The sequence below is a fragment of the Anser anser genome, assembly GCF_964211835.1.
Source record: "Anser anser genome assembly, chromosome: 3".
Taxonomy (NCBI): Eukaryota; Metazoa; Chordata; class Aves; order Anseriformes; family Anatidae; genus Anser; species Anser anser.
Window position 1 is genome coordinate 101,525,911 of NC_139722.1, and position 15,900 is coordinate 101,541,810.

A 15,900-nucleotide genomic window follows, 5' to 3' on the forward strand; every position below is an offset into this window, starting at 1 on the left:
ATTAAAGGGTGCCTCTGGGATGCTTTACCTTACATGACCAGAACTGCTACACAACATCTTGGTGCACTTGGCACTTTTACATGGATAACATTCGTGTGAATAAGAATGGTTTTGCCAGTATGTTAGTCATCTGTGTGATTTTACCCTGCACTTGGAATGGGTGCATTTCTGCATTGCTTTTTGTTTTATACTAGCAATTTTCTCTTCATCATTACACTAGGCATTTTCACTTTAGTGTATATGGATCTTAAGTGTTTCCCTTCACCGGCAGCCTGATGATTATACAGTAACACTTGCTAAAGAAAACAGAAGTGGTACATCTTTTAAACAGAGTCAAAGGCACAGAAGAGCACTTTTGGATTGCACTGAGATATTTTTTCTCTCTTCCTAGAAAAACAGTATGAATCCAGACAGTATCATAAAAGGACCTAGAAAGAAGAGAAATATTGTCAGATAGTACATGAATGAATCTGCCTGGAAAACAAAGCTGATAATGCTGTACTTAGGAGGGAAAGACAAAACCCAGTCCTTGGATGGGAAAAGAGATGTCATCAAGTGATAAGACAAGGGGAAATGGCCTCAAGTTGCACCAGCGGAGGTTGAGGTTGGATATTAGGAGAAATTTCTTTACTGAAAGGGTTGTGTGGCATTGGAATAGGCTGCCCAGGAAAGTAGTTGAGTCACCAGTCACCTCTTTGTATGGCTTAGACACAGTGGGAACCCATGTTGGGGTTTGGTTTGGTTTGGTTTGGTTTGGTTTGGTTTGGTTTGGTTTTTTCTTTCATGTCTCACCACCTAAACAGTTCAGGTACAAGACACCGGTAAGATCAGAGATACTGATATATGATACTGCAGTAAATAACATTTTGACCTTATTTTAATCTCACACCTTAAGAATAAGAGTTTTTGGATGGGTTTAGCGACTATGAACTTCAGGTTGGAAACACACTTCATCCTTGTGTCTGGTTGATGTGCACTGCTATGTATGCTGCAGTCAGATGTTTTATCAAATGACTCTTGGTTTTAGGATATCATGTTAGCATTTGATAGACAGAATCATCAAAATATTTTCAATTGAATACTTTCCTATTACAAAACAGTATTCTGTACAAATGGAGATAGTGGTGAACAGATCTATTTCTACTATACTTTCCATCCTTTTGAAAAATAATTCTAAAAAAGGAAATGTGAGTTCCTATACACAGTTTTTGTCTGACAGGAAAGAATACACACAGGTGCTGACACGTTCTATTATTGTCTTAATTGTTAATGTTGTTTTAGAAGCCATCATTCCAAACCTGAATTATTGAAAAGGAATGCTTGCAGTAGCAATTCACAGAGAGAAAAACTGACAGAACTGATGAGGAGGATGAACAGAGTTTGTTGTTAAAAGAATCTGAAAATCTAAAAACTTTCAAAACCATATGTAATTAAAGAATATTTTAGTGTCTGAAACTTTGATTTCTCAAAAGTTTAAAAAGTAACAGTTTGGTGTCAAGGTGACAAAATTATGTTAAATTAGAGGACCTCATAGTTTATAGTTCCTAAAACTCAGCCCAAAATGTACTTTAACAGTGAGATTGTTTCAAATATATATATATATATATTTTTTTTAATGGAGAAGCTGTATGGATTACATCACTTTAAGAAAGGAAGTAGATGGCTAGAATGAAGTATATTAAAGATGGTGAATGTACTATTCCTCATCTTTACACATTGACCTTGTTTCTGTGTTCAGAAACCATACATAGAGTTGTCGAGTTGGTCAATAAACTAATCCAGCCATCAATAAAGCACACCTTCTTGTTTATTAATATGTGATTAAAAATGTATATGATAAAAAGATATTGACTGAGCAGAGTTTGGGTGACAAGAACAATTATAGCTTCAAGCCTAATCACTACATGAGCTGTTTAACCCAGTGAAAGTCAATAGTCTATTTCTGAACAATTACACTTTTTGTTTTAAATAAAGTGTTTGGATTTTGCTAGTGTTCTCATTTTCTCTTCATGATTTAGGCATGTACACAGAAGGAAAAAACAAAAAACACACAATAAATTACCCAGGATAATACAGCTTGATGGTCTTGGTTTGATAAAGTTGTAAATATGTAGCAAATGGGATTTGTTTTAATTATAAATTGCTACACACAAATATATTAACATCAGAATAAGTATATCTCTTTTTTTCAATTGTATTACTATTTGCACGGGTCTTAATCATAGTTCTACAATGTCTGTCCTAATTTATTTATTTACCTTATATAATTTATATATATATAATATACATATAATTTAGTTATATATTTTTCTTGTTATTTTAAGCTAACGTCACCATTTTACTGCATTCAGTCTAAGTGCTCCACCTTCATTTCATTAAAGTAGTTTCATAAATCTAACACGAAATTTCAAATAGAACCCATTTAATTCTTCCCTGAGCTATTCTTGACTTTTAAAAATTTTTCAGACAGCAAAATGTGCTTTCACTCCAAAGTAACAATATTGCTTATATCCTGATAACAACACAGAGAAGTTTGAACTGGGTACATTTTAAATACCAGTACGTTCCAATACAGTGGCTATGCTGTAGCAGCTGGGACTGGTGAGTGGTCAGACATTCCTAAACAAGAGCACAGGGTCACTGGCTTATCCCCACGTTGTTAAAAATTAGCTGTGGGGCCTAAGCAAGCGACATTGAGTGTCTGGGCTATCCACAAGCAGAAGTCTTAGCCTTTTTAACACTGGTTTATCTTGTCAGCATTCAAGATCCAATGAAATTAATAGTACTCTCAGAGGTATTTGCACGTTCTAAGTCTTGAAGTGCAGGATCAGAAAGTTCCTTATCTATTCCATAAGTATCACGTTCATTCAACAGTAATAGTGAGTAGCATATCCACAGATATTTTTCCTACCTGCTGATCATGTCATCTTCTCAATTCCTTTGCTGAATAAAATGACAAAGAGTTCAGAAACAAAATGTTTTCCATTAATGCTAATACAATCCTAACATTTATTATTCTAAAATGCATTTGGTGTAGGTGAATGTAAAATTCACCTTGTCAATTGTTGGTATTTGAAGTTATTGTTTAATATGGAAGAACAAATGAGCAGAAGGAGAAACCTGCCATTGTGCTTACACAGCCTTAAAAGTCTAGGCTTCTTTGAAATTGATGCTGACACTATAAACATGTTTTTCTGAGGAACTTCATATTAATATGACATATTAATGTCCTGATGAAACATTAAGTAAAAGTCAATAAGCTTTTCCCCTGACTGAAGTAAGAGGCACCGTTTGAATCTTAGAAATCAGAGTAAGTCTACCAGGAGATAATTTCCACTTCCTTATGGTGTAATTCCAGCATTTTTCCTGGGTGCCTGATTCTGGCCAGTACCATGCAAACCATGGTACACTAGCACAGGTGGACCATCTGTATGATCCAGCATGGTATTTCCTATTCAACAAGAAGAGCTTTCTTTTTGGCAAGGGAAAAAGATAGAGTGTCTTGTGAAGTAAAATGGTCAGCCTTGATTCATTTTGGATGTTGATGTCCGAAGCACAGAGAATGCTTAGCCAGCAAATAAATTGTTTCTATTAAAATAAATGAATAAAATTAATAAATAAACAAACTCTTTAAATAGATGGCACAGTCAGTACCTCAGACGTACAGGTGAGGAATCAACAGCTGTGAGTAAAGAGATTGCTCCAGATGACAAGTCACGTCATCTAAGATATGAGACTTGCTCCGGGTTCTCTTTAGGAGAAGACAACTCTGTAGCTAAGGAGTGGAGCTCAGGGAAGCCAGCCCTGGCAGCCTAACCACCTTCAGAGCTTATGGGATGCAACATCTCCGCACAAGGAGCCAAGCACAGTATGAAAGGTCTGAATCTCTTTTCGTCTATGGCACGGACATGTCTGAGTGACTGCCAATAGGTTCTAATCTGAAGAAAAAGTAGGGTTTGATATAAAGGTTCCTTTGCACTTTCAGATTAATAGGTGTATCTCTCCCACCAAAAAAGACTATTACTAAACAGTAAAAAAAAAAAAAAAAAGAGTCTTTGGGGTAAATTTATTGAGCTAAAAATCTATTTTTCTGTGTTTAAATTTACTTGTCTGCTTAACTGCAGACTGACTCTGAATGCAGCATTGCTAATAGTATGCTTTGTTCCAGCCCATTACTTGATTCACTCATATGTTTAAAAATATTAGTACATTTAAGAATGTTGGTACATTTATGACTCTATTTAAACACATATACTATAGATCTTTACTCTTCCACTAAATAAAACAAGAGTTTAATTCATTTTAGTTTTTTTAAAATACTCTCCCTCAGCTTTTTATATTACAACTCTAGGGTGAAGTTTACAGTTCTCAGTATTTAGGCAAAGTTCACCTGCATTTTGATGAAACAAATAGCAAAGGTATGTTAATTTATTAGTAAGGCATATTGAAATAAGTGTGTAGTCATTGAGAAAAAACATACTTTTCAGGTTGTCATAACATAATGGTAAATCATTAACATACGACAGTGTTTAAGATTTGTGTGGTGGCTGGGAAGTAACTGCTATTTTTATTCATCTCAGCACCATTATTTATGAGACTGTTTCATCTTCAGCCTCATCCACGTATATGTACGAGCCTCATCCTCATATGTAGTTCTACATATTTTGCCTTCTTCATCATCACCTCATTTTGTCCAAGCAGAAGATGGAGGCTTATTGACGTTTCTGCTTGCTGTTGTCCTGGCCCATACATGCTGTATAAGATAGAACATTGGTATGTCTATCACACTGAAAGCATGCAGCGACTGCTTTTACAGTAGTTTCCATTTGACAGCAAGCATTCAAGTATTTCCAATTTTCAAAATTTCCAGAATTTCCACTTTTATTGTTGTCAGAACATTTTATCATGGATACTTAGTTTAAATGCAATTCTAATATTTAGAAGGAGAGCTAAACTTAGTAAGAGTCACACATTTTAGCCGCCAGATCTCAAGCACTTTCCACTTCTCTGCTGGTGTCACAACTAAGCCTGTATACACTTCTCATTCACATAAATGTGGAGTAACTGTGACCCCCCCAAAAAAAAACAAAGTATGGAAAATCCTCACCCTGTGAAAGTAGTTTAAGCACTGTAGCTCTTCATGACAGTTTGAACTCAGTGAGGGACAGGCACTCTGCCTTTAAGGAGGTTGCCCCTTGCTTGTGAAAGTTAGACTGGGTGCCTAATTACCACTTCTGCCTTTGCAAGCCTTCATGAGTGAACTACTGAGGCCGTACAGCAAGTCCAGACTATCTTAATCATCTTAAATTTACTTCCTCAGACAGCTCTGCCTTTCACCTTCTCTCTGGTGGTGATACGGGTGAGCGAGTGGGGAGTTTTGTAACGCCGAGTGTGACAAAGATGGACCAGCCACTGCTGGTGGGAAGAGGCATCCTCATAGCCAGAAAATTAGAGTCATCATTTATTTCACTCCTCTCTCTCTAAATTTATGCTGGGAGGGTCCAAGGCAATTATATCATCAGTGTATTTATGAATAAAACCTTTGCCTTTGCACATGTACCTATGAAATATTGCAATGCTATTGCAATGAGCGTTAACCTTATACTCAAATGATTTACCATGACCCCTACTGTTGTTTTGGAGCCTTCCAAGATACATGGAGATACAGTCAGATCAGTACATCAAAGTGGGTACGTAGTTTTACATGGTGATCTTTCCATTCATGATTGAGATATAGTCACCTCAGGGGGTGGGATGGTACGGGATTATCATCACAAGCAATAGTAAAGCTTTATTGACGAGGATATCAGATCTTTGACTTGGTCAGATACACTGACAAGAATAGCTTTTTTTTTTTCTTTCTCTTTTTTTTATTATTATTGGCCATGGTGAGAAGAATTTAGCTCTGCAAAGAGACTGATAATGTAGGGTATATAAACACGGAAGTTAATATACTGTATCAATATGACTCATACTATGTCTGGAAGTTGGTTTTTTTAAGTTGTTGTGTTTTTATTAATGTCGTTCAATGGAGGTGCAGATGTCACACTATGAGCTTCTGTCTGTGATACACAAACACTTGCTGTTATCTGGGTCAAACTCAGTTCCTCAGCAGCAGATGGCCATCCTTGCATTGCGTAACTGAGAACGCACTAGTTGTTCTGTCTTGTATGTTGGTATAAAAATGATGGACTTTGAAGCTCATATTGCCCTGCTACTAAATACAAGTGCAACATCTAATAACAATGCTAAAAAAAAAAAAAAAAAAAAAGATATATGCTCTGTTCCCTAACTGGTCAGTCTTGTTTTGCTTGGTTTTGATATCAGCTGTCACTTTTACGCACTAGGTACTTCACATATTTGAGGTCCCTAGAAAGCATTAAGTAATTTACTCTATAGAGTTTCAATCAAGTCTGTGGTTTGCTAGAGAATCAGACAGTTAGGTTGTGGTGGTAAAAGTGATGTTGAAGAGGTCCTTACTCAGAGGAAATGGCACTTTATTTGTTACGAGTTACTACTCAAAATAATGGTGGCTGCTGATTACATCAGGACTCCTGAAGCTATCTTTATACTCTGCTGTCATACAGTCTCTGCATTACTAAGAACTGGATCTGTTTTCTCATTTTACATTTGCATTTATTTATCCCATTTGTTCAAGTTATTACAGGTACAATTTTACAATGCCATCATGATTATTTCTGGGCATAAAAACTGATGCTGAACTGCAGCTTTATTCTAAATGAGGATCTGCTGTGAAGCAAAGTAGGAGTAGCAAATTATTGTCTCACTTACTGTCTTGGATCAGTGGATGAATTTTAATCCATGGCTAAGCAGACAGTTAATTTGGCTGTTTCGGTGACTACAGCAACTGCTTGACTCTAGGCCAAGGATCCTCAGTCTGAGGTCAGGACCACATGCCTGGTTATTGCACTTCCTAGCTTTATGACTGCAAGGAGAGTGATTCTGGAACCTCACCGTGCTGTAATACAGAAAACACAATTCTGAAAGTTTGAGTCATTTGGACTGTGCAAATCCAGCCCTCCGCAGAGCAAACTACATTGTTAATGGCTCATCCACCCACTTGAAATCATGTGAAGATTTTAGTCCCTTTCCCAGTGGATAGTTGCCAGTGTTATCAAATAAATAAGCAATTAAATATGTGCTAATTGAGCAAAACAAGACAGAGGGTAGTTGGACTTTCGAGTTCAATCATTCTTTTGCTATTATGCTTAACTTTGGTAAGACAGAAAAGTTACTTGTGTTGAACCTGATCAGCAGATGAGCTGAAATAATAAAATTATCAATCTGCTACCTTTCTGAAGCAGATGACTCCCCAAAAAGTAAAATAAAAATAAAAATTAATTAATTAATTAATTAATTAAACCAATTTATTAAGATAAGTGAGATATCACTAATAACTCTTAAATTTGCCAGGGGTCTGAATGAAGTGAAAAAACAAGGAAATAAAATCTATAAGGAATCAAAAATCAAGGAACAGATATACAAACCTATACTTCAAAGGAAATTAAAAAGAACAGCAATATATTAGGTAGGGAATAAATCTTGCATAGTCAAATAATATTTTACACATACAAACACTCAAACTAAAAGGGCATTACAGACCTGGTAAACATTTAGAAACAGTACAAAGTAGTAGGAAATGACTGAATGAAAGCTGATCACACTGCTCAGTACCAATCCCTTGCACGGATGTTTTATCATACAGCCTTTAGTTATGTTGTCATGTACCTTCAGATGATCAAGAATTTTCCAGGAAACACAGTTTTCCTCAAAATTCAGACTATGTCATAGCAAAAATGTTAGTTCTGAAGCAACTGGGAGGATTAAAAAAAAAAAAAAAAGAAAGAAAAAAAAAAGCGAGAAGGAGATTGTGCAGTAACTTATAGGCAAGTTGCTAGGTTGTATGCTGAAATGGAAATGTCCCAGATACAAGGGCTGTCACTGGTAGGGACATGGGTTACCACCTTATTTCCATGTTCTCAGACACTCTAGACTTGTTTCTCTTTTTTTTTTTCCCTCCCTGTCCATCCATCTTTTCATGAATAATTTTAAAAAAAAAACCAAAAAAAAAAAACCTCGTTTCATCCATTCATGTTAAACAGTAAAAGAAAGCAATTTGAGAGGGCAGTGGGGCTTTTCTGATTGACTTTTTCACAGGCAACCCTTTGTCATTCAGGGTAGTATGTGGAGCAAGGCTTTCTTCAGCAGTTAGTTCCTACTGTTAGGTTTACCTGTGCGGGACTCTGTAGGGGCACACAACTTAAATCCCAGTCTGAACACAACACTTATTTTTCTGCTGTTCCTCTCCCCACCTCAGGATAGTACAGTGTGTTTAGCAAACATCTTTTACAACCTGAAAGCCACGAGATAGTTGTATCCTTCTAATAAATCTGTGTTCCAAACAAATGAGATTACAGTCAGAAGTGCCCACTAATTTGGAGTATCCAATTAGAGATGCCAATTGCTCGTTTTTTTTCAGCCTGTTTGGCATTCTGCATCCCTTGGCATAGTTAATGTACCGTCCTGTGGATTTTGTCTGAAGCAGTGAGTGATTCGCTTGAGCAAATCAGACCCCAAAATTTCATGATGGGCCCTCATAATACGAAAATCTCAGCTCATCATTACATTTTGAGGTGAGTTTCCCCACATTACAGAAGCTTTGAGGTGAAATGGGAATGGATTCAAACTTGTTTAGCCAAATTTAGCTACCACATTACCATGAGGCCTTGCTTTCTCTTCTTGTAACAGTCTGCCTTCTCTGCAAACAGTACCCAATTCTGTGACGAACTAGACAGAGATCTAGTGAATAAAAACTACAAAGTTGTGACTCGCCCCCAGAGGACGTGTGCCTTGCAGGGCTCCATTTGTGTGTTAGGAAATTGGTGGAATAAACTCCGTGTGGTCTTGTGCAGGGAAACTGAATAAAGGTGCTCTGAAACCCTCGAGTTAGTCACTGCCTTAACACCTGAGTGCCTGGCGTTACAGCTAGTGATGAACGTGTAACGTGTTCCACTAGCTTGGTGGTCACTCACAGACACACAAAAAAAAATTATTTAAAAATATTTTGAATAGGCTCAGAAATACGTCTCTTGAAGGTCATTTAATTCTTTCCAGCATCAGAAAACAGCTTCTATTCAAAACAACAAGCATTAATGCTTAACTGAGGAGTTGAAATGCATCAGCTAATAATACTGAAATAAAACATTTTGACTTTCAGGATTTTACTATGTTTCAAATAAAATTCAGCCCAGCTATTCTGGACATCCTGTAATTACATATCCTTGCTCTTGGCTGACAACATTAGATGGTTTTGTTATCCTTGCCCTGCCAGTCCCTTTTCTGCCCTCCAGGCTCCTCAACCGAACACTTTCTCTCTGCTTTTTCCACGCAACCTCTGTGTCTCCTTACCTAATCAGTCCCAGGCTCCTGCCTCCAAACACCAGTCCCGCTTTTTCTCTCTGGGCTGTTTGGCTGCCTCTGTTGCCTGCTCTGTCACAGGGTGGATTTTTCTCCCTCTCGTATTCATGCAGAGACCTTTCTTCTTGAAGCAACCTTCAAATCGTTTGGAGCTTAGAGGAGATAGGATTCCTACCTCTCAGATCCTGTGCCAAAGCTCGGGCTCACAGGGAAAATTTGGAGGTGGGGATTAATGTGGAAATCTAGCTTTACCACAGTATCCTTAAGCTTCTGTCCTCAGTTAGGACCAATATTTATCAATTTAAATATATTTTTTTCTGATAGAATAAAAGAAACCATGACTGAGAGTGTGCTCATTAAAAAAAAAATAAACTCATATTTGCAAATTAGCCATATTTGGATAATTTTTTTGAGAGAGGGAAAGGCACTTTTTAAATGGAAAAGGTCACATTTTGAGTCTGTGCTTCAAAGCCTGAGGGCAGCAGAGCATTTCAAAGGAAAAAGTTTCCATTTTTTTAGTATGAGCAAAACTGTTTATTTTTCCATAACCTTGTTCTTGGAAATGGACAAATTGTTTTGGCAGGTATTTTCAAAATAATCATCCCGGTACAGACAGTCAGCGTATCAGTTTTCAGTCTAAGTGATGATGTTTTTTCTAAAGCTACATGCAACAGAAAATATGGTCTGTGCTGGGAAACATTAGCCAAGCACAACACGAGGAATGGCAGTGCGTCCACCTCCGACTGTTGTCACATATTATGTCCTCTGAGGGTTTCTGATTTTTTTCAAACAGTAATTGCCTCGTGGAAAGGCAATAGGGTCAGTGGCTATTACTTTCCTATTTTACAGGCAGAGAAACTAAAACAGGAGGAAAGGAGAAAAAAAAACAAAAACAAAAACGCCAAAAAAAAAAACAAGGGTAGGTTCCAAAACTCCTGGCTTGATTCTGCGTCCCCCATTTTGGCACCACTGCTGCCGCCTCTGAGGCGTGCTGTCGGTGCGGTGTGCCTCTGCTCTGGAGGGTTACTGGGAGCCTTCAGGTGACACAGACACATGCACCAGAGAGAACATCCCTTCGGTACTGTCTAACTCTCCGAGACTGTGACTGGAGGTCTGGGGTGGCTTTAGGAGGGGGCAGAGCAGGCATGAGGGCAACCAGCACGTAACAGATTCATTCAGCTAAGAACAAGCCCCCCTCCCACGCTCAGCCCTGCAGCTTGCAGGAGTGTGTCTGTACAGTGCAAAATGAAAGCATTCACGTACCGAGCTGATTTCTGAGGGGCCTGACGCAGCACGGCAGCAAGGCCCCATGGCAGAGGAGGCTGGAGAGATGTCGGGCTGCGGTAGGGCGCTGCCGAGGCTGAGCAGCTCACCCGCATGGCGAGCTGTGTCCCAGGCACTGCCTTTCTGGGTGCTCCACGTGCCCTGCCTGGGGCGAGCACCCACGAAGGCACGAGGTGGAGGAGCTGCACGAAAGCTTAGGCCACTCTCTGACTTGGTCCAGAGGATAAGAAATGCAGTTAGGTGTTAACAGCAAGGGACGAGACAGCCCGTGCAGACCAAGAGCCTCTGCTAAAAAACACCCCAAGAGCAAAAACCAACTCCTTTGCTTAACCTGCAGCCCTCTTCAGACACAGAAGGGTGTAAAAAAAAAAAAAAAAAAAAAAAAAGGAACTGCCAAATCAAACTGCTGACTCCTTTTTTCTTATCAAAACACCACAGCATACATCTTAACAGCCCGAAGTAAATCAAACGCAGGACCAGCTGGAACTGGGCAGCTCTTGACCCTCCCTTGATATCAGGTGTGTGCCGCACTTCTCTGGCAGATTAATTTATGATCTCAAGTAATTGAGAGCCCCTAAAACTTTCAGTCCAGCTGCTGGGACAAGGCTGAAGGTTTTCTTTGGAAAACGTCACCACTAGGAAAAGTTGGAGGCCTTCCCGCTTGACAGAGATATTCCACTGCTGATGGCAGTGACTTTGTGTCCCCTATATCTTTTATTTTTAAACTCGTCCAAGATATAAATATGGGGTGAAAACCGAAGGCACGGCCACAGCCTGGATGCGTGCAGCTGAGCGACTGTCTGTCCCCTTTGGCATCTCGGGCTTCTCTGGGGGAGCCTTGGAAGCATTTGTAGAAATGCAGCCCTAAAGGGACCTTTCAGCTAGAAGAAGTAAAGGAAGGTCCAGGGAAGCGTATTCAGGGTAGGGAGAGCAGATCGCCTGCCATCAGCAGCAGCTCGGCAGAGAGCGTGCCCGTGTGTGCAATCAATATAATCTATTGCGAAAGAAAGCCTCGGTGTTTCTGCAGAGGGGAAAGAGATTTAGAAAGAAGCTCTTTAATTATTACCTGCAGAGGAGTTAGACTTTAACTCCACGGTAGCATACTCCAGTCTCTCTGCTTAGAGGTTGGCGTGTGGGGCAAGCATCTAACCCGCCTGAAACCTGGGCTGGAATGCAAGAAGAAAAATAAGGAGAAAAAAAAAAAAAAAAAAAGAGGACAAATATAAAGGATCAGCGAGGCAAGAGTGGAGAGGATAGCCACCCACATGGGGCTGTTTTGACCCCCCTGCACAGCATCACCACCCCCCCCAAGGCCCCCAAACGCCCCGCACCTTGCTGAGCATCCCCAGCCTCTCCGCGCAGCCTCCGCGGGGGGCGGCGGCCCCGGGCTGGTGGAGCAGCTCCGTGCCCAGCCGCTTCCTTCGGGAGACCACCCCCCAAAAAATAAAAATAAAAAATAGAAGGGGAGAGCCCTGGGGCAGGCGGGCTTCCAGGCACGCCGATCCCAAAATGCGAGCAAGGCTCTTGGTGCACGTGATATTTCTTTCAAGGAGTTTTCTTCTCTGGCAGGTCAATGTGTTAGTTAAAAGTTGGTCCGGATCGGTCACTTACAGCCCCCGATGTGCGATTAACACATAAGGGGACCACCTCCCCCCCCTTTATCTTTATTTTTTGGGAAGATATCAGAATTTAAAAACTCAGTAGAAACCCCATTTGCTCCCTACTATTAACTAGCGGCCGCACAGAAAAATCATTAGGGCTATAACTAAATGCGGGTCTGGTTTTGAAGAGCGCCCTGCAAAATAGCCCCAAAATATTATGTAGTAATTTGATTTCTTTTTTTCCTTTGGCACTACAGGTGCTGGCTGTGTTTTCCCCTCATTTCCCACCCCATGTATATTAAACAGCGGGAGAACATCGCTCCATTGTTGGGCATGACCCGAGATTCCGCCGGCGTCTTTTGCTCCTCGGTGTAAAATTGCGAAGTGGGTCTCCGCGTAAAACTCGCTATATTGCTTTTGATAATTACCTTGCGGTCTAAACTTTTTCACATCCCGGTTCTTAAAGAAAAAAAAAAAAAAAAAGAAAAAAAAAGAAAAAAAAAAGAAAAAAAAAAAGAAAGAAAGAAAAGCTGAGATCTCAGCGTGCTGCCACCCCTGTATGGCTCAGGCCGGGCTCTCGGCCGCTGTTAGGGGAACTTCAGCAGCGGGTGCGGCGTTTCTGGGGGCGCCCTGCCTGCATCCAGCCGCGGAACCCCCCCGGACCCCCCCAAAGCCCCCCGATCTCCCCCCGCCCCCCGGCTCCCTGTAACGCGTCCCCTTGGGCGCCGCGGAGCTGGTGCTTGGCAGCCGGGAGGGGAATCTGTCAGATCTGAGCGCAGGACAAAATAACTCCCAGCGTTATTTACGGCCGGGGGGGGGGAATAAATATACAAAAAAAAAGATGCGGGAGGCCACCCTCCTCTCGTCCCCAGGGTTTTATTCCTTTCCTCCGCGGCATTGTCCCCGCACCCGGTTTAAGCCCCATCGCGGCTTTGCTCGGCCTCGCCAGGCAGCGGCCGCGGGGCGGTGCGGGGTGGTGCGGAGCCATGCGGGATGGTGCGGAGCCCACGCACGGCGGGGCGGCCCCGGGTGCGCCGCTCTCCGCCTGCCCGCTTCTGGCCGTTTCTCGCAGCGTGATGTTTTTTATTTATTTATTTATTTTTATTTTTTTTTTTCCCTTTTTTTCCCCTGCCCGGTAGGCTGCGGCAGGTGAATGATGAGCCCCCCGGCTCCCGGTTTATGAGCCGTGAGATTGGAACCGCGCGGGGACAGCCTCGGCGAGGCGAGGCGAGGGGCTCCGGGGGGTGGGAGCGCGCCCCCACGCGTGTCCCCGGCCGCCTGCCCCACGCCGCGCGGGTGCCCCCCGCCGCCTGCTGCGCGCCCCCGCCGCCTGCTGCGCGCCCCCGCCGCGGGCCGGGCTGCGCGCCCCCCAGTCCCCCCAGCCCATCCCACCCACCCGCGGGGCGTCCCGCGTGGGAAGGCGCGGGTGGGAGCCGTGCCGCAGCGAGGGGGCCGGGGCCCGTCCCCGAAGGGCCAGGGCAGAGGTTGCCCTCGGAGCCCGCGGGGCTGCACCCCCTCCAAAAAAAAACCCCACCCCAAATCTGGCTCTGTCCCGGCCAGGCGCCCACGCGTGGCGTGGCGTGGGGCGGCCGCGGGGGTAACCCCCAGGAGGAGTGTTTTCGGGGCTTTCTCGTGAGTGGCTGCCTCGCTCCGTGGCTGACCCAAAGCCCCAGGCTAACGCTTCGCCCCTCTCCTTTCCTCCCTCCCAAATCCTCCCCCCACCCCAATAATCCCAATCTGCCTCTTTCCTATTCCCCCCCCCGCCCTTGCTTTTAAAGTGAAGGCGCGTTCAGGAAATGCTGCCTGCCGCCTCCCTCCTTTCCACCCGACCTAGCGGGGAGCCCCTCTTCACCTCCACCACCCTAAAAAAAAAAAAAAAAAAAAAAAAAAAAAAAAGCCGCAAACGCACCGTGTTTCCAACCTGGAGTTAAAGTCGGTGCTAATCCGGGTCAGCTCCTGCCCCTGTTGGGAAGGCAGGGAGGGAGCGTGTAACATATGGGTTGTAGGGGGAAAAACCAAAGCAAGCCCCCAAAATAAACAAACAAACCAGAACCTCGCGCACAATCACGGTGAAGTCAAATTCCTTCCTACACACCCACAACTTTAGCTCTGTCTGCTGCCTGGGGGGTTTTAATCTTGCAAAGAGAAAGGGGGGCTCCCTGCGCAAAATTACGCCTTCTCCTCTCATTTGTTAGCTGATTCCATCAAAAAGTTCGCTATTTATAGGCTACACACATGAACCTGGAGTAATACAAACCCTCCCGTGTTGTTCCCCTCGCAAAGTGGCCGGTCGTGAAGCATCCAAGCGGTTTGGTGTGTGCGCCAGTGAGAGAGAGACACACAGAGAGCGCTACAATCAAAAAGGGGAAAGAAGATCTCAAGCTGAGAGACTTATTAATTGCTAAGAGCCGCTCTGCCACCAGCCATGTGAGTACCTAACAACGATCACCTTTTGCACAGATGGTCAGCGATCAGGCACAGACACTTTCTGTCCTTTTCTTCCTCCCTCCCCTTTCTTATTTTTTTATTCCCGTCCAGTCTCTCTCCCACCCGCCTTTTTTTTTTTTCTTTTTTTTTTTTCTTTTCCTTTTAGTTTGAGCTCGCACGGCTTATTCCTCCCCACGAGGAGGAATGAAGCGTGGGGGCGAGCGCGGGGGAGAAAATGTGCCGGAGCAGAGGAAGGAAGGAAGGAGTGGTGGAGGGAGAGGAGGAGGAGGGTTTGTTAAGCGATCGCCTTGTCCCCTGAGCCCGAGCCGGCTGGGAATTAGTACCAGAAAGATAACGGAGGTTACATCCCTCCCTCTTCCTCCGCTTTTCTTTTCCGGGAGCACTCAGCCCCCCAGACAATTACCCCGGTAGCAGCGCGGCTAACGAGCTGTATTCAGCAGGACCCACTTGGGGGAATTAAAAGGGGGGAAAAATAGGAAAAAAAAAAAAAAGAGAGAAAGAAAAAAAAAGAAAAAAAGGAAAAGCGAGCGAGAAGGACGCGGGGACGGGGGCTCGGCGCCTGGCGTGCGGGCAGTGGAGAGCCCCCGCGCCCCACGGGCAGGGGCAGGCGGCAGCGAGCAGCGGGCTGGGCTCGCCGTGGCCCCGCTCCTTTCCCCACGCGTGGGCTCTCGGCTCCCGTGGGCTCGCCGTAGCCCCGCTCCTTCCTTCCCTGCCCTTTCCCCACGCGTGGCACAGCGGGCGCAGGCGAGCCCCACAGCAGCGTGCGCCTTTTAGAAACCGCACAGCGGGCTCGAAGGGGGGCGAGAGGGGGGGGACACGGCCTGTACCGGGCTCGGAGACCCCTCGGAAGCCGGGTACGGGGCTCGGGGTGCGGAGCGAGCCGCTGGCAGCGCGGAGAGGCGCGGTGCTGAGCCGGCCCCCAGCTCGGAGCGGGTTAGCGCAGCGTTAAATTCACAGGGCCGGGGTTACCCGGGGCAGCATCACGGCGTGTGCCCGGGCTGTAACCTTTGCTCGTTTATACACAAAGAAGAGGGAGAGCCGGAGTTGCACCTGGAAATCCAAAGAGCAGGGTGAGTATCGGTATTCGCTCCTCTCCCTGCCGTGCCTGGGAACAAAGTTCAGAGGCAGC

The 15,900-nt window shown here is 43.8% G+C and overlaps 1 protein-coding gene and 1 long non-coding RNA gene across 8 annotated transcripts in view; one reads left to right on the forward strand and one right to left on the reverse strand.

Annotated features, from left to right (window-relative positions):
• LOC310896188 overlaps positions 1–15,900 on the reverse strand; it is a 42,127-nt gene that overhangs the window by 19,941 nt on the left and 6,286 nt on the right. Inside the window, exons 1-5 of one of the 4 annotated variants that reach the window (XR_014581267.1) lie at positions 14,773–15,141; positions 14,565–14,673; positions 11,789–11,888; positions 6,793–6,979; positions 298–428 (exon numbers count right to left, since the gene is read on the reverse strand). This is a non-coding gene — a long non-coding RNA (uncharacterized lncRNA). Of the gene's footprint in view, positions 1–297; positions 429–6,483; positions 6,980–11,788; positions 11,889–14,232; positions 14,674–14,772; positions 15,142–15,900 lie in introns of those variants that run through there. The other 3 variants (XR_014581266.1, XR_014581269.1, XR_014581268.1) reach the window with 3 other exon arrangements.
• The window catches only part of ESRRG (estrogen related receptor gamma), a 405,552-nt gene continuing 404,031 nt past the window's right edge, over positions 14,380–15,900 (forward strand). The window contains exon 1 of one of the 4 annotated variants that reach the window (XM_083828186.1): positions 14,380–14,750. Coding sequence is in view for 1 of the 4 variants with exons in the window: in XM_083828164.1 (XP_083684290.1) it covers positions 14,749–14,750 (2 nt within the window). In the remaining 3 variants the exon portion in view is untranslated. Of the gene's footprint in view, positions 14,751–15,740; positions 15,842–15,900 lie in introns of those variants that run through there. The other 3 variants (XM_083828164.1, XM_083828174.1, XM_083828171.1) reach the window with 3 other exon arrangements.